The 18,851-nt window shown below is 36.3% G+C and overlaps 1 protein-coding gene across 6 annotated transcripts in view; it reads right to left on the bottom strand.

Annotated features, from left to right (window-relative positions):
* The window catches only part of Cow (Proteoglycan Cow), a 289,126-nt gene that overhangs the window by 62,469 nt on the left and 207,806 nt on the right, over positions 1–18,851 (bottom strand). For all 6 annotated transcript variants that reach the window (XM_067762882.1, XM_067762883.1, XM_067762881.1 and 3 more), the window contains exons 4-5: positions 17,802–17,904; positions 8,616–8,825 (exon numbers count right to left, since the gene is read on the bottom strand). In XM_067762882.1, the coding sequence (XP_067618983.1) occupies positions 8,616–8,825; positions 17,802–17,904 (313 nt within the window). The remainder of the gene's footprint in view (positions 1–8,615; positions 8,826–17,801; positions 17,905–18,851) is intronic.

Genomic DNA, 18,851 nt, shown 5'->3' with positions numbered 1-18,851 from the left:
TAAGCACGCTATTGGGTGAAGTATAAGTATTACTGTGAAGTACTTCAAAGTAGTCTAATAAAGCCCATTTTGCATTACAGAATATTGGAGTTATTTATTCAAAAGTTTAGCGATTCGAACGTTAGCATAAAGTTTGGAAAAAGAGGAATTTCCAAAAATTCGATACAATATGGTTGAAGAGTTAAAGGCGTAATTTAAGCGGTTTCGGTTCCGATTTCTTACATCAGCAGTGCATAGCCCACTGTTTATCGGCATAAAAAGTGAATTCATTAAGTCATGTACACCAAGGAGGTTCATGTCTTCCTCCATCTGTCCCTCTCAACACGGTGTAGGTTTCCCCCTTCCAAATACTGGCGGCGACACCTATAATAAAGGGTTTTACATGGGCTGAATCGATAAAGAATCACACATGCTTTAATCTTGTTGTTGTATTAGCAGTGCTCTGCCCCCTTCCATAGTGTTATCTACCTAAGTCTATGCCTACTAATACCTTTGGAAGGGGAGGATAGATGAATCAGTTGTTTACTAGATTCATACGTTTCTTCACAATTCCACAAAAATTTGTTTTCGGCCGTTCATAATGCTCCTTTATATTGAGTTCTTTTGCCTCAGTATGTAGGTGACGTTCAGGCGTCATAATGAGAAATCCCTTAGCATTTATAATGGCAGAGTTTAAGCCTATCAGCAGATTTCTGCTGCGTGTGTTTTTAAAGTCAGGCGACCAAACCGGCTTTGTAAGTCGTTAGCCACGTTTCCTAATCCTTTCCTTTTATTTTGTTGCGGTTTAATGTTTCAGATAAAATTTTTTAGGTATGTTCCTCAAAGGCAAGATTGCTGTATAACGTTACACATAGTATCTTGTGACAGTAAGTAACGTAGTGTCAACGATATGATTGAATGTCCAACATTTAAGTCCCGGTTCAGTCCATAAACTATTTGGGTGTTTATGGCATTTAGCGCGGTGGTTGTGGTACGCAATTTCCCGAAGCCATGTTGATGGCTGGCCAACCTAAGAATTGCGGTAAAATAAGGGACCAGACCAGTTTCCAACATTTTAGCTACGACAAAAGACTTCAATTAAAAATTGAAAACATGTATTAGATAGCTGATACCCTCATCGCAGAGGAAGTTTAGCAACGGCATGGTTACTTAGTCTCGGTCTATTGATTTGGAAGGATTGGACTTTTTAATGCCTTCTTTAAGCATAGCGGGGGTGACGGTGATAAGCGACACGTCGTGATTGGAGTTATTATATACCCGTATTATTGCATGACGTCTAGTCTTGTTAACTGAAGGATGCATTACAAACAGAAAACGCTCGCGTATTTCTTTGGGCTCAAAATTGTATCGCCAAATACAATTGATATCTTATCGTTGTATTTTGACGGATTTGACGGTGGATCGGTTACAGTTCATTAGATGATATTTCCATTCGGCACGTTTGTCTTCATGTACCAGCCGCATGATGTCCATGTTGAGATTTCTAATATGAGCGTCTCCAGGATTCAGCTGCCTCGCCAGGTCATATAGCAGTAGAATGGCTACATCATCGGTCTGGTATTCTAAGATGAAGAGAAGTTATAGCTTTGTTTAACGCGCATTCACCTTGCTGGTCAAAGGTCAGGATAGAAAAGAAAGAAAAGGAAAGGATAGGAACGGCAAAGAAAGGAAAGTTATAAACTTGCTATCGATAACAAAGTTTATCGATAAGTTATCGATTTTAATCGACGAGTTATTGGACTGTTATTGAAAAGTAATCGATTGATTATAAAAAAATTTTTGATTACAAATCGAAAAGTTCTTGATCGATTATCGAGCTATAATTGGAAAGGAACGGCTAAGAAAGGAAAGTAATAAAACTTGCTATCACTAACAAAGTTTATCGATAATTTATCGATTTTTTGTGGACGAGCTTTTGGGTTGTTATTGAAATGTCATCGATTTATTGTCGAAAAATTATCGATCACATATCGAAAAGTGAAATGTTGTCAAAAAGATACAGAATTGGTATCGAAAAGTTATAGCTTTGTTATCGGAGTATAATCAGTTAGTTATCGACGTGCTATTATTTTCCTATCGAATCATTTTCGAAAACTTATGGAGTTTTGATCGAAAAATATCGATATCTTATCTAAAATTAGCGATATTTTATCGGCGTGTTATCGATTTTAATCGACGAGTTATCGGACTGTTATTGAAAAGTCATCGATTTATTATCGAAAAATTGTTGATTACAAATCAAAAAGTTTTCGATCGATTATCGAGCTATACTCGGAAAGGATCAGCAAAGAATGGAACGTTATAAACTTGCTATCGATAACAAAGTTTATCGATGAGTAACCGATTTTTATTGACGAGTTTTTGGTTTGTTATCGAAAACTCATCGATTTATTATCGAAAGATTGTCGATTACATATCGAAAAGTGCTTGATACGTTGTAAAAAAGATATGGAATTGGTATCGAAAAGTTATAGCTTTGCTATGGGAGTATAGTCAATTAGTTATCAAAGTGCTATCATTTTCCTAACGAATCGTTTTCGTAAACTTATCGAGTTTTAATCGAAAAATACCCTCGCGAAGGGCAGACATCTTGCCGCGATGCGAGGGCTTAGTCGCTGACCACGGGACTATGCCACCCAGTAGGATGCAGGTTCATATGGATCTCCATCACTGCGCTGGCCTAGTCCTAGGGTGAGCGATGACCAACATCTGCCCCCCTCCCAATCCAGGGTGTTATGCGGCACCGTGCCCATTGGATGGTTTGCAGCCGCGAGGTTAATCTGGCTGTATTTTTACGGAGCCTCTCTGACACCGGGCCGCCTCAGAGAGTAGAAATGGTCTTACCGCGGTAAGGGGCTCTGCCGCGGTGGACGACACTTTTCGCCCTTTCAATAAGGTGACCCTAAGCTGGCCTCGTCTAGCAAGGGGTCATACGAACAAGATGAACAACAAAAACAAAAAAAAAAAAAACAAGGAAAAAGACACTTCGTCCTCCTACACAGGGAGAAGGACAACAACATTGGCATCCATACGCCCTAGTGAACGAGGGAGGGCTACCAATGCTACCAATGCTAAAGGGAAGAGCGACTTGGTGGGGGTCGGCAATAGTATGGCGGCGAAGGGAGTTGCGCTGGCAACGGCGAACCCTGACGCTCCTGCTGTTGCCGGACACCGACCAAGCGCCGGAACGGCAACCATTTTTCCCACGGCTGTGGCAGGGGTCTCTGGACCTGGCCACTCCGAGCCAAGGGAAAACGGGGCCGCAACAGCTACTTTAACCGGGGGAGCGACTGCGTTGGAAACGACGGGTCGGCTCCCCATGGACGACAAGAGGGCAACCTCAGTCAACACAGTCTTAGGTGATCGGACGGGGGCAAGCACCAGTATGGCGGCGAAGGTAGCTGCGCTGGCAACGGCGAATACTGACGCGCCTGCTGATGCTGGACGCCTGTCTGACGCCGGTATGGCGACTGTTCTCCCCACGGCTGTGGCAGAGGTCCCACGATCTGGTCACACTGAGCCAAAGGAGAAAGGAGCCATAAGGAAGACATCATCCGGGGGTACGACCGCGAGGGCAACTACGGGTCGGACCCCTTCTCAAGAAGAGTCCCACAAGGGATCGTTCCACAGGAACAAGAGAAGGGCTGCAAAAGTCCTGTCAAGTTATGAGGGTGTTCCGCTGGAAACGCTGTCAGAGAACGCCAGGAATTCGGTGGAAAGGGCGCGAGCTCTACTGCTGAATTTTGGGGGTTCTCTGCCAACAAGCGCAACCCCATATAAGCGTCAAAGGTCTGATGAGGATATCAAACCACCGCCGAAAAGGCACCAGAATCACCCCGCGGTAGCCAAACCCAGCTTTACCGAGGTAGCCAAGGGCCGGATCCTTATAGGAATCCTGGACCTAGGGAATGACAGTGGTGCAATCCCTAAAGACCAGTGGCCGTACGTCCGGAATGAAATCGGTAACGCCGTTCTCGACGTGCTGATGGAGTCTCCGGGTAGTCCGATGCGAGGTTCTGATGCAGGATGGTACCAGGGCCAAATCAAGGTACTCGCTTGCGAGGATGGAAGGTCTGTTGCGCTGTACAAGGCAGCAGCCGCAAAGCTGGGACAAGTCTATCCCGGGGCGATTATCGAGGTCGTCGACTGGAATGACATTCCGGCTCGGCCAAGTGCCAGGGCATGGGTTCCAGCAGAACCTAAGAGAATTCTCAGGATGCTGCAACTGATGAACCCGGCTCTCCCAACACAGGACTGGAGTGTCATCCAAGTCGAGGACGCTGTGGGACCTAGGAGACAGGTCGTGTTGCCGCGAATAAGGAAGCTCTCGAGCCCGTTAGACGGAGCAAAAGAAGAGTGTTTTATGGCCTCGGTGAGGTCGTAATTCACGTATACCGTGGGGACGCACATCGCGCATCCCTTTCGAGTGGCTCTTTGGACACGGACATTGAGGCACCCGAAGTGGAAGCGGAAATCTCCGACGCCGAAAGCCTGATCTCCGCCACGTCAAATTGCGCAGGGGCTCTGGACAATTTGTCAATGGAGGATGCTCTGCTGGATAGCGGCGGAGAGGATCCCAACACCACGGTGATGGATGCAGGGGAGTCTGAGCTAGTTCATGCTGAGGTTGCTTCAGATAAACCTGCACAAAAGTAAGGCAGCCTCGGCTGCTCTCATCAGTCGCATTTCTAAAGGCGACGTCGAAGTGGTCCTTATCCAAGAACCCTGTGTGAACAACTCAAGGATTTTCGGATTGGGGGCCATTGGGTTTAAGCTCATCCGAGCTGCAGATGAAGGTAAAGTGAGAACATGCATTTTAGTAAAGTCTGAGCTAAATATCTTTCTCTTACCTAATTATAGCAATGGTGACGTTACAGCGGCCAGCTTGGCAAGCGGAGGCACCCAATTAACGCTAGCCTCCGTTTATATGCCGTACGACGCAGAGGAACCTCCTCCGCAAAAGACGGTAAAGGATCTGGTGGCCGACTCAAGCAAAGGCCATCTGCTAATCGGGACAGACGCAAACGCCCACCACGTGCAGTGGGGTAGTTCCGACATAAACACTCGTGGTGAGTCACTTTTTGAGTACCTTTTAACAACTAACCTTGTAGTTTGCAATGTAGGTAATGAACCAACTTTTATTACTAAAAACCGTAGAGAGGTTATTGACCTCACTATATGTAGCGAAAGCGTTTATGGGTGGGTTAAAAAATGGCGTGTTCTTGAGGAACATTCCTTTTCAGACCACCGGTATATTGAAGTAATGTTAGAGTTCTTCGTCGATCAGCCCATTGCGAGACGTAACCCACGTAATACAAACTGGGAACTACATAATGAACTGTTAGCAAGAGAACTACCAGAACTGCCCCCACAAAGCCCCTCATCAACGATGGAGCTAGAGGGTCTGGTAGACCTTCACATCGGCATTCTCAAATGCTTTAGAACAGGCCTGTCCATTGTCAAAACCACGCGGTAAGCGTAAACCTCACTGGTGGTCCCATGATCTGGACCTACTTCGTAAATCCTGTAGAGAACAGTTTAACAAAGCCAAATTCTTTGATAACGGGTCACAATGGCTAGAATACAAGGACAAACTAAGGACCTACAAAAAAGTCCTGAGACAAGCGAAGAGAACTTCATGGAGAAATTTCTGCACTGGAGTCGAAAGTGTCGTGGACACATCCAGGCTACGGTGCGTGCTTTCTAAGACGCAATAAACTATTAGCTTTCTGCGGAGACCGAATAGTACCTGGATCAGCACAGAAGGGGAAACTCTAGAGCTGCTCCTGGACACACATTTCCCGGGAAATATGACCAACGCACCGGAAGTACCTGCAGCAAACCAAGCTGTGAATATACCCATCACTGAGGAGAGGGTGAGGTGGGCAGTCAAAAGTTTTAAACCTTTTAAGGCTGCTGGACCAGACGGGATTGTACCCGCTCAACTTATCTACTCTTTGGAGTTATCAGCCAACTGGCTGCGGCACATATATACCGCTTGTTTGGCTATGAACTATATTCCGTGTGCATGGAGGAGCGCCACGGTCATATTCATTCCTAAGGGAGGCAAAGCCTCTCACTACGAGCCGAAGGACTACAGACCTATCAGTCTTTCATCCTTCGTACTCAAGACTCTAGAGAGATTAGTTGGCGATTTTCTCACTACAAGCATTGATAGGAATCTCATTTCGGCCTATCGACACGCGTACACCAAAGGTAAATCTGTGGAGACTGCGCTACACAGCCTAGTGTCTACTATAGAAACATCCTTGTTCGAAAAGGATTATTGTCTTGTGGCCTTCCTAGACATTGAAGGAGCATTCAACAATATAAGTCCAGACGCCGTTAACAATGCTTTAACTGATCTGGACGTAAATAGACCCCTAGTGGGACTAATTGATCAACTGCTCAGGGGAAGGAAAGTGCTTTCCTCACTGGGGAAGGTTGATATAACACGATTTGTCGCAAGGGGCACGCCCCAGGGTGGTGTCCTTTCCCCTTTACTATGGAACCTAACGGTAAACTCGCTATTAAGAGATACTAGTTGGGGGAGCGGGAAGGTCGTGGCATATGCTGATGACCTAGCGATTATCTACAGAGGCAAGTTCCCTCAAACTTTATGCGACTTGATGCAGGTAGCATTGCGAGAGGTTTCCTTGTGGGCTTCCCGATGTGGACTCAACGTCAACTCTGATAAAGTAGAGCTTGTCTTATATACCAAACGATACAAGATACCATCGTTGAACCTACCAGAACTAAATGGCGCCTAAGCCTGGCAGATAAAGCCAAATTTCTAGGCGTAGTTTTAGACAAAAGGCTGAACTGGAAGGACAACGTTATCCAGCGACAAAAGAAAGCGTACATTGCACTATATACGTGTAAAAGAGCCATTGGCAAAAAATGGGGACTCACCCCCAACATATGCAGATGGATTTATACCGCGATTATCAGACCCATACTGCTGTATGGGGTAGTCGTATGGTGGCCAGCCTTTAGCAGGCGTCAAACCTAAACTTGTTGGGTAAAGTCCACAGGATCTGGCTGGTCATCGAGCAGCGGCAACGTCAGCCCTGCGTCTAAGGGAGTTGTCGTGTTGGAACAACAGGACCACAGGACACTCAAGTATACTAAACAAATACAGTTTTCTCCCTCCTAGCACGGATCGCTGTGCGACCACAACAGTTGCGGAAACCAACTTTGAGATAAACATACCCAGCAGGGATGACTGGACGGAGTCGGATAAGTGCCTTGCTATGAGCAACAGCATTTCCATATACACGGCTAGGCAGGGTACAACCAAGCAGGTTCTTCCTGGACAAGAACGCTTAGGTATGCCCCTGTCCACATGCAAGCTAATGCTAAAAGAGCACATCTACCGTCAAGCCGACGAAAGATGGCTACAAACACCGGGGTGTCGAACATCGAAAGAAACCTGGCCTAAATGGGATCCTAAAAGGTCCCGTCACGTGTACAACCTAAGAAGGGATACAATTTCCACACTTGTGGGGGCACTAACCGGTCATTGCCTCATAGGTAGACATGCAGAAAGGCTAGGAGCGCCTTCTCGTCGTTGCTGTAGGAGTTGTAAAGAGGATGAGGAGGAGGAAACGGTGGTTCACCTCATTTGCAACTGCCCAGCACTAAGCGGAGCACGGCAGCGCTTTCTGGGAGCTCCATTTCTTGGTACTATGAGTCAGGTTGTGGAGCATGACGTCAAGGACCTGGTAGCTTTCATCAGGTCCTCAAAATGGTTCGAAGAGGAAAGGTAACGGTGTTTTACGTGGTATCACAACGGGCCTAGTACTACTGGCCTAAGTGTGCCCTCGGGCTGCCACCCTAACCTAACCTAACCTAATCGAAAAATATTGATATTTTACCAAAAAGTTCCCGATGTCTTATCTAAAAGTTAGATATATTTTATCGGCTTGTTATCGTTTTGCTGTTCGAAAGTTATCGATTCGTTATCGAAAGGTAATCGATTTGTTATCAAAGTACTACCAATTTGTTATCGAAGGCTCGTCGGTTTATTATGAAGCAGATACGTATAAAATATTCCTTAAAAATTGGTGACACATCCTTGAAATAATAGTTTGGGACAGTCCTAAAGGCAGTTGTCCTGGACAGCTCTATCCATTGAATAGCCATACAAGTTTTTGCACCAGCACCATACCATCAGTCGTAAACCAACATTAGCTCTCGAACTTTTACTCCAATTTCAAAGAAATGTTCAATCTAGAGATGACGTTCGAAATTCCAATACGACTTACAGCCATATATGGAAGCATGAAATGAAAACTAAAATTGTACAAAGAACTAAAAAAAAACAAGGCATGTATATTTAAAACATGCCTGACCATATTATAGCATTTTATGCCATTGATTCGTTCGCGCTGTCATCTTACTTAAGCATAACATACATTCAACCGTACATCATTAACTGTTTCTCACAATCGCTCAAATAAAAAAAAATGTGTACTGTTAGTTAATGTAATGTGAAGTAACTCATTTTTAATCCACTGGCTAATCCAGTCAACTGTTCAGGATTCAATTAATACAATCCTTTTCTATACATATATACATACAAAAATACATACATATATGCACATTTAACTTACTCTTCATCCTCTTCATCGTCCTTATCGTTAGCTGTATTATTATTCTCATAGAAGACATCATCCTCACGGGAGTCCTCATCGGAGCTAAAATTTTTTACATCTTCATCATCATTCTCATTGTCGTTGTTATTGTTATTCACAATATCCTTATTGGCGCGTCGATTAGCTGCTTCCTCCTCTAAGTACTTGGCTTTGGTGATTATTTCATCACTATAGATCAACGCGACAAAAAAGAGAGCGGTAAAAGATAAAAAATAATTAGTTGAACAAGAATAGCAGCTAGGAATGTTTTTTTTTTACTTTTATATGCATTGAGTATTGCGGTGGGAGTAGCAAAATTGTTTGGTAAATAGTTGTGAGAATGTATACGTAATGCTGCAGGTGAGTTGAGGTGTTAGTAGAGCAGAAAGAATAATACTAAGGATAAATGAATAATTTTACTTTTAACTCAAGAGACACTTGTGCTCAACTCTCAAGTATGGGATAGCTGTGGCTTCCAAACTGTGCAAGGATGGGCACTTATTTTAATTTTACATTAAGGACTTGGTCAAATGGAATTTTAAAGTGAAGGGCTGGAACAAGCTTTGTGGAATTTAAAGTAGTTAATTCAGTTGGATTTGCTGAGTGTTGTTTTAACGTTAGTTGTATGCAGGTGTGCAGGTGTTGCTGAAAATGTGTGTGTATAGTGTTAACTACTTTGTACTCTTTACTTTAATTTTTAAAATAATTTTAATTGAGTTTTCGTGTTAACTTAAAATTTTGAATAACTTCAAAAAAAGAAAATTCTAATGAGTTGGAAAATATTTAAACTCAAAAATAAACAAAAATAAATTTTTATACTTAAAATCAAAATAAAAGATTTTTTTTAAAATATCAACTTGAATGTTGATATATTGGCGATCCTACCAACGATCCTGCGCAAATATTTTATTTCATTAATGACTGTAATGATTACGAAAATTTCCATTCGCTAATTTTTAATTAAAATACATTTATTATCTGAATCTATATCTGTCCGTGCTTGTATAAATAATACCTCGTGCTTGTGATAAATGATTTTTGAACAAAAAATTTCGCAATTTTAAAGTAACTACTCCGTCATATTTACAACGACTTAAATAGTTGTGCGAAACAGACTAAACGTTTGTATCAGTTTGTTTACTTAAAATCCAATTTGGAAATACATTCGGCATCAACAAAAAACAAAAATTATTTGAGAATCAACACTTGAAAACAGAAACAAAAAATTATGAATTTAGTGATTATAATACGAAGCTATAATTAACTTTAAAAGTATTTCGTTTTGAAAGTGCCTAAAACATTTACTATTGTGAAAATAAGTGAAAGTCCATAGACATTCGTAGATGTGACTGTGTGGAAACACCCGAAAACGGAAACCAAATTTTAGCAGATTTGATAAACAAAATAGTTTAACCAACTGTTAAAACTTTTAAAGAAACAATAAAAAATTAAAAAGTAAAATCATAGTACCATAATTGTAAATCGCACATCGATAAAAAAAAAAAATGAAACTTAAATATACTTCAATTAATAAACAATATTTTGTGCAAATTGCATATAACAGTCGCTGTAAATTCTATATACGAAACAAAAACAAAAAATAAGTGCGGACAATCAAATAAAAACATAAAGTACTTATAGCAGAAATTTACTAGTAGACATACTATAAATTTTATGCAACATAAATAAAAATAAAATTTTTCTACGAATCGTTAATTAATAAAGAACTCTAAAAAACAACATACTACGCTTAAAACAATGGTTAAGTTTTCCACTTCACTACAACAAGAGCTATTACAACAATTTTACGCAAAATACACACAAGAACGGATTTAAAGTATAAGACATCACGATGAAAATGATGAGATTTATAAAGAAAACAACAAAGCCATTGCATAAACAGCAACAGCAATGAATTTAATTTTTATCACGTCCAAAAAACGCCATTTATTCCCTCAAAATCTCTAAAATCATCAATCAACTACTTATTAATTTTAATATTTTTTATTAAATTTAATTTTATGTAAGTATAATTTTTATTTTAATATTAAATTAAAAATTTTTCAATTATAATTTAAATTAAAATTTTAAACCTTTTAAATTTTCAAATTTATTTTAAGATATTTTTATATTTTAACAATTTTAATATAAATTATTTAAATTTATTTTTTTTTTTATATAAAAATAAATATTTTATTTAAATTGTTAACTCCCTTTCCAAAAAAAATTCTTTAATATTTTCTAATTTTCAAATTTTTCATTTCATTTTTTTTTTTTTGTCATATGGTTCTACGTTCACCAATACGAACCCGTAATTTTACAAATTCGGAAAATCAAAACAACAACTATACAAATAACACAATGACTCACAATATAACTCAAAATTCTAACATTAATACAACACAAAACAACATCTCTAATACAACACAAAATACTTCAACACAAGATAACTTTACAAATTTTCCTTCTACTAAATCTATTAAATTACCACAATTTTGGCAAGATTGTCCTGATGCCTGGTTTTTGCTTGTTGAAGGACAATTTGAAATTAACAATATCAATGATGATAATTTAAAATTTCAAAATATTCTAATTACTCTTCAACGAGATACTATATCTAAAATTTTAGATGTTATTAACCCTCCTCCTCTTTTTAATAAATATGATACAATCAAAAAAATTCTATGTGAAAGATTTTCTCTTAGCGAAGAAAAACGATTAGAACAATTATTTTCAAAAACTGAACTTGGTGATCGTTCACCATCTGAATTATTCAGATTTATGAAATCACTTATAGGTTCTGCCTCCATAGTTAGCCAAGAATTACTCTTTAAATTGTGGATTCGTAAATTACCACAAGAAATACAAATTCATTTGACTTCCAATAATAATCAAAACAGAGATGAAATTATTATTTTAGCTGACAAACTTTTTGATTTAATCAATAAACCTCATTCTTCCAAATCTCCTGTAGTCTCAAGTATAAATAACAATATTTTAGAACAATGCGTTAAAAATTTAACTGAATTAACCACGGCTATTTTTCAAAATTTAAATAAAATTTCTAATGATATTAATCAATTACAAATCCGTTCAAGATCTAAAGATAGAAATAGATCTAAATCTCGAAATTTTTCAGGATCAAGAAATTTTTCAAACAATCGTAATTTTACTTCACAAACAAATATTTGTTGGTATCACAAAAAATTTAAGAATAACGCTCTTAAATGTATACCCCCATGCAAGTTTAATCAAAATCACAATTCAAATTCCGAACAAAATTTAAACTGAAACGATCCATTATGACGGTGACGGATAATGGAACTATTATTAAACCTACTCGTCGCCTATTCATATTTGATAAATTCAACAAACTTAATTTTCTTATCGATACAGGTGCAGTTGTATCAGTTATTCCTTTTTCTAAATTTAAAATTTATAAAAGAAATTCGGATCTTACTTTGACCGCAGCAAACGGTTCTTCAATTGAAACTTTCGGTACAAAACTACTTAAAATTGATTTAGGTTTAAGAAGAGATTTTGAATTTCCATTCATTATTGCGAATATTGATACACCAATTTTAGGAGCAAACTTTTTAGAAAAATTCGGAATTATTGTCAATATTAAAAATAAAGAAATAATGCATTCTACTACAAAAATTAAAGTTACTGGATCTTCTGGATTTTCTGATATTTTCTCACTAAAAATTCCTATTGTCGAAAATAAGTTTTCAAAATTACTTAATGAATTTCCGTCTATTACCTGTGAACCAGATTATACTAAAAAAGTTAAACACCATACGGTTCACAGGATAGAAACAAAAGGTATTTTACCATTTTCGAAACCCAGACGTCTTGATCCAATCAAACTTAAAATTGCTAAAACTGAATTTGAATTTTTAGTTAAAACTGGTATATGCAGACCCTCAAATTCTCCTATTGCATCTCCACTTCATATCGTTCCTAAAAAAGAACCAAATGATTGGAGACCTTGCGGAGACTATCGAAGACTTAATTTTATTACTACACCAGATCGGTATCCTTTACCACATATTCACGATTTAACAATTGATTTAAAAAACAAACAATTTTTTTCCAAAATTGATCTTGTGCGTGCCTACCACCAAATTCCAATGGCAGAAGAAGACATTCATAAAACTGCAATAACTACCCCTTTTGGAATGTTTGAATTCGTAAGAATGCCTTTCGGTTTACGAAACAGTGCTCAAACTTTCCAACGCTTTATTAATGAAGTATTTTCTGATTTCGATTTTGTATTTACATACATTGATGACATTCTTATTGCCAGTGATAATGAAGATCAACATATAAATCATTTAAAATCAGTTTTCAAAAGACTTGAAGAATATAATTTAAATATCAAACCTTCAAAATGTACTCTCGGTGTAAATAAATTAAATTTTTTAAGTTACGAAATTTCAGGCGAAGGTATTAAACCATCTTTAGATAGAATTGAAATCATAACAAATTTTGAAAAACCAATTTCTATAAATAAATTACAAAAATTTTTAGGTATGATAAATTACTATCACAGATATATTAAAATGTTAGCAACAGAACTTAGTCCTCTGCATGAAATGTTAACACATGCAATTAAAAACAAACTCAAACAATTAAATTGGACAAATGAAACCACAACAGCTTTCGAAAATGTTAAAAAACTTTTTGCTAAAAATACTTTACTTACACATTTCGACAAAAATGGTACTTTATCATTAGCAGTAGATGCATCAAATGTTGCTATTGGAGCAGTTCTTCAACAAACTAGCAATAATATACTAGAACCCTTAGCTTATTTTTCAAGAAAATTAACTACAACAGAAACTAAATATTCAACATTTGATCGTGAACTTTTGGCAATTTATAATTCAATTAAACATTTTAAACATTTTCTTGAAGGTAGAACTTTTACAATTTATACTGATCATAAACCTTTAATTCATGTTCTAAATTCTAAAGTAGATAGATCTCCTCGTCAACTACGTCATCTTGAATATATTGCTCAATTTACAAATGATATTCAATATATACGTGGAAAAGACAACATAGTTGCCGACACACTTTCCCGTATTCCAGAAATAAATGCAATTTCAACTCAAGATATAAATTTAGAAACTTTATATAAAGAACAGCAAACTGATACATTTTTACAAAAAACCATTTCTGATCAAAATTCTAAAAATAATTTAAAAGAAATTCATATTCCAGTTATTAATTTAAATATATGGTGTGATGTTTCTCTACAACCTTTTCGACCTTATGTTCCACATTCTATGAGAAGAATTATATTTGACAAAATTCACTCATTATCTCATCCAAGTATAAGAACAACTAGAAAATTAATTCAAAATAAATATTATTGGCCTAACATGCGTAAAGAGATTAACGATTGGACTTCATCTTGCATCAATTGTCAAAAATCCAAAATTTCAAGACATACTAAATCTCCTATCCAAAAAATTCAAATACCATCAGGCCGTTTTGAACATATTCATATGGATATTGTTGGACCTCTTCCAGTTTCAAATGGAAATTGTTATATTTTAACAATTATTGACAGATTTTCACGTTGGCCTGAAGTTTATCCGCTTAAAGATATTTCAACAAATACTATAGTAAAAACTTTTATTCAAAATTATATACCACGATTTGGTATACCATTAAATATTACAGTAGATCAAGGTTCACAATTCACCTCAAAATTTTTTACAGAATTAACTAAACTTTTAGGTTCTCATAAAATTCATACATCTCCTTACCATCCCCAAGCAAATGGCATGATAGAGAGATTACATCGAACTTTAAAAGCAGCAATTATAGCATCAAACGACTCGGTTCATTGGTCTGACATTTTACCATTCATTCTACTTGGTTTACGAACTTCTATTAAAGAAGATTTAAAATGTTCATCTGCTGAACTTGTTTATGGCCAAACACTTAGAATACCTGGTGAATTAATTATTTCAAATAGTAATAAAGAACATGATTTTTCTAATGACGCTCTTCATAAAATAAGAGAATATTTTTCACTTGTTCGTTCTAAAGTTTTTCATCATAACAAAGAAAATGTTTTCGTTCCTAAACAATTAGAAAATTGTGAGTATGTTTTTGTTAAAGTTCTTCGTAAATCTAATTTAGAATCACCTTATGAAGGACCTTTTAAAGTTATATCTAAGAAACATAAAACATTTACAATTCAATACAATAATACTATTAAAAATATTTCAATTGATTTACTTAAACCAGCAAACATACTTATTAACACTAATTTAAATACAAATACATTAAACAACAAAAAACAAAAAAGGTTACATTTAATATTAATTAATAATTTGTTTGTTTCAAATTTTCTTGGAGGGGGAGTAAATATAGTGTTAACTACTTTGTACTCTTTACTTTAATTTTTAAAATAATTTTAATTGAGTTTTCGTGTTAACTTAAAATTTTGAATAACTTCAAAAAAAGAAAATTCTAATGAGTTGGAAAATATTTTAACTCAAAATAAACAAAAATAAATTTTTATACTTAAAATCAAAATAAAAGATTTTTTTTAAAATATCAACTTGAATGTTGATATAGTGTGTTTTATTGGGTCTTCAGGAAAATTTACTTTTGGTTTTTCTTAAATCATTTAAATTAAATGAATCTCATGGGATTTGGATGTTAGGTTGGTGGGAGTATGAGTATGAGTGCATGTATGATTGTTATAATTCGTATTAGTTTGTTCCAGAAAATCAGTACGAGTAGTTATCGGAGTGTTACCAATTGACTATCAGCGTGTTATCGATTTCTCACCGACTCGTTTTCGAAAATTGATCAGTTTACCGATTTGTTATCGAAACGCTAGATATCTAGTTTCGGCGTCTTATCGAATTGTTGGCGAAAAGTTATCGATTCGTTATCGATTTGTTATAGTAAAGTTATAATTTTTTATATATATTTTTTTTTTGTTGGTTTGTTGTCGAATTTGTATAAGAATGCTATATTGCGCATGAGGATGTCGAAGATAATCAGTACGTGTATAAGTATAAATACTTGTATGAGTACATAAGTGCTACTATAAGTATGGAATTAGTTATGAGTACAAATTGGCATCATTGTTTAGGATACTTAGTAGCTTTAGAACTAAACTGGCAGTCGTAACAAAAACAGCAGAGATACTAGTTGGCGAAAATGCTTAAAAAATATTGTGTTACGGATAAAGGTTAAAAAAACAACGTGACTTTTGAGAGTGATCTGCAGACAATGAAAGCCATAAGCTCTAGTCTTCTTCGAGGCCATAAGCCTGCACTAGGTATGTAACGGAAACGAGTTTACCAGGGTATTAAATTGAGGCTGGTACTACGGCTTGCTAATAAACTGCAGATTGTGAAAGGAACTTGCTTAAGATCTATATGTTTTATATTGAACCCTTCCACTCATCGAGCTCCCTTTCACATCTGATTCCAACCAGTCGGAACTAAAATTGAAATCGAAATTCTATATCAATCAAAAGTTCCGATGTAACGTAATTGGAATCGAATTTCCCTGGCAGTCGAACTCTCAACTTCTTATTCTTCTTCTTATTGTAGGGAAAAGAAGACTACGCAAAGGTTTTTGGTGATTTTATGTAAGCTGATAATTCGGAAAAAAGCATAATTAAGGTATCAGCCGGCTATCTGGTGAAACGATATGAAATGACCACATTTAAGGGAGTTTCTTCCGTGAAGAATTTGGAGTCGCCAGAACCGCGTCTGCTTAATAAATAGGATCCGCCACATGTAGGTGAGGTTTGACAACAGGGTCGGAGAAGCTTTAAATTTTCAACTTATTATCCCTAATGCACATTTGCTATATACAACAACAAGAGGGTAAGTAAAAAGATGTGTGGTATAATGGAATAAGTAATAGAATAGGAATAGAAAAAGCTATGGAATAAGAGCACAAATAGAAGTTGCAATAAGAATGGGAGTAAGAATAGGAATAAGAGCAGTACAAGGAAAGGGAATAGAAATGAGAGTAGAAATAGAAGGAGGGCTATAAATAAGAATAGGAGTTGGTGTGTAAACTAGAACAAGAACAGAAATATAAATATAAATATAAATTTAAATATAAATATAAATAGAATGGAATAGGAATAGAAATAGAAATTGGAATAACAGAAGGAGTAACGGTAATAAGAATTGATATAGAAATAGGAGTAGGTATTTGAATGAGGAATAGAAATACAAATAAAGTAGGCAAAAATAATAGGGGGAAAAAGAAAAAGGAATATGAATAGGAGTTGAAGAAACAGGAATAGAAATGTGAATAGGAAAAGATGGGAATTACGAAAAGGAATAAAAACAGTAATGGGAATAGAAAATAGATAAGAAAAGAAAGAGGAGTAGAAAAAGTAGTATATGAGAACAGAAATAGAATCCAATAGACATCCAATAGAAAGAGAAAAATAGAAATGGGACAGTAGAAGGAATTTGAAAATAAAGGAAAAAGAGAGAAAACAACAGTAAAAATAGGACAACAAGAAACAAAAATAGTAATGGGAATATTATTAGAATAGCGATAGAAAAAAATATGCACGAAAGGAATAAAAAAGGGGGCAGAAGTAGAAACAAAAAATAAATTATTAAATAAAAGAAAAAATTGGAAAGGGACAGGAAATAGAAATAGATATATACAGAAAAGAAAATTGCAATAGAAATATCAATAATAGGAAACAGAGCAAAAATGGGAATAGAAATTAGAATTGGAATGAAAATGCAAAATGTTAAAAATTAAGGAGACGAAAGGGACGACAAAGGGGAAGGAAGAGAGAGAAGGACGAAGGGTTACGGAAAGCGGAGGCGAGATGTGAAATAAGGAGACATTAGCAATTTTTTAAAGCTTTAGCATCCAGTTCATCAAGCCAGAAACTTGGAGTAATACTCTTGGGCTTTTTAATACCAATAGGTTTCTTTACAATAAAATAGGATCGGGGTAGTTCGAAACCCACAGTCAGGTTTTGAATGAGCTTCCAATACACTGTAAGTAGAATTTGATTGTGAAGAGTTCGGTAAATACATGTCTGGTTAAGACGCGTGTTTTTTGTTTGAAGTGAATACATATTTACACACAATTACCGTTTATTTATTTTCACATTTATTAGAATTTTTTTTTTTAACTCACCGATTCTTGTGCAAATCACGTTTCGATACGCAAACTGCGCTATATTCATCCTCCAGTAAACAAATTTCACGTTTCTTACAATTCAACGGCCGACAAAGGTCACCTGAAGAGCGAGAAAAAAAAACGCATATCAAAAAGGGTTAAATAACTCAATCACGTAGTGAGTAAGCAATTATTTAAAGTACACACATATCAACTTAAGTACAAATTTATGCAAAATACTAGAAATAAATTTAATTCCATATAATCAGTGTTTGTTTCCCTAGCATAACTGTGAATTTGCTTACCTTTTTATGTTTTACGTTATAAAAAAGAACGTAATTCCTTACTAATTTATATTTTTTTCCTTTTTCTTTGTTCAGTATATGGAAAAAAAAAATGAACAGTTCTTTCAACCTTTCGCGAAAACAAATGATTTCCTCGCCAACACAATATTCTTTTGTGGCACAAATAATAGAAAACAAATGGATATGGATGGGCAAAACAAACCTTAGCAGGGCAATCTTAGAATTTGATGCCATACATAACAACGGAAAGTACATAAGGCTGAATTGCCAATAACGTATCCCTGTTGTGTGCATTTTTTATTTATTTAAGGTGAAATGAAAGTGCAAAATAGAAAAACATAAATTATGAGCTGGAGACAATTTTGTTGGAAGTATGCAATTTTCTAATATAGTTAAGAATATGGAAAAGAATTTATTCGAGTATGTCTTCACCGAAGTTTTAGCCCAATATATTGCTTTAAAGAAAATCGAAAACAACATCGAAAAACGTTGATTTTTTGTACTACCTTTATATTAAGTCCCTTTCATGTTTGTCCCCTCATTTCCATACGAATTTTTGACCCACGGAAAAGTAATTTTCGGTAACTTCCCGTTGAGCTAGACACTTGATCCTTAGAACATAGTTCAGATCTGGGGGACATTACAATACAAGTGAAAAAAATCCGCTAGGTGGTGCACGGATCGAGATATACAGACATATAATTTTAAAATGGAAATTTTGCGATCGACTTTTAACTAACTTCTCGGTGATCCAGAGACTTGA

Source organism: Eurosta solidaginis, chromosome 1 (assembly GCF_040869045.1).
Source record: "Eurosta solidaginis isolate ZX-2024a chromosome 1, ASM4086904v1, whole genome shotgun sequence".
In the NCBI taxonomy this organism is placed as follows: domain Eukaryota; kingdom Metazoa; phylum Arthropoda; class Insecta; order Diptera; family Tephritidae; genus Eurosta; species Eurosta solidaginis.
The sequence above is the reverse complement of the archived record's forward strand: the minus strand, read 5'-3'. Positions and strand labels throughout refer to the sequence as shown.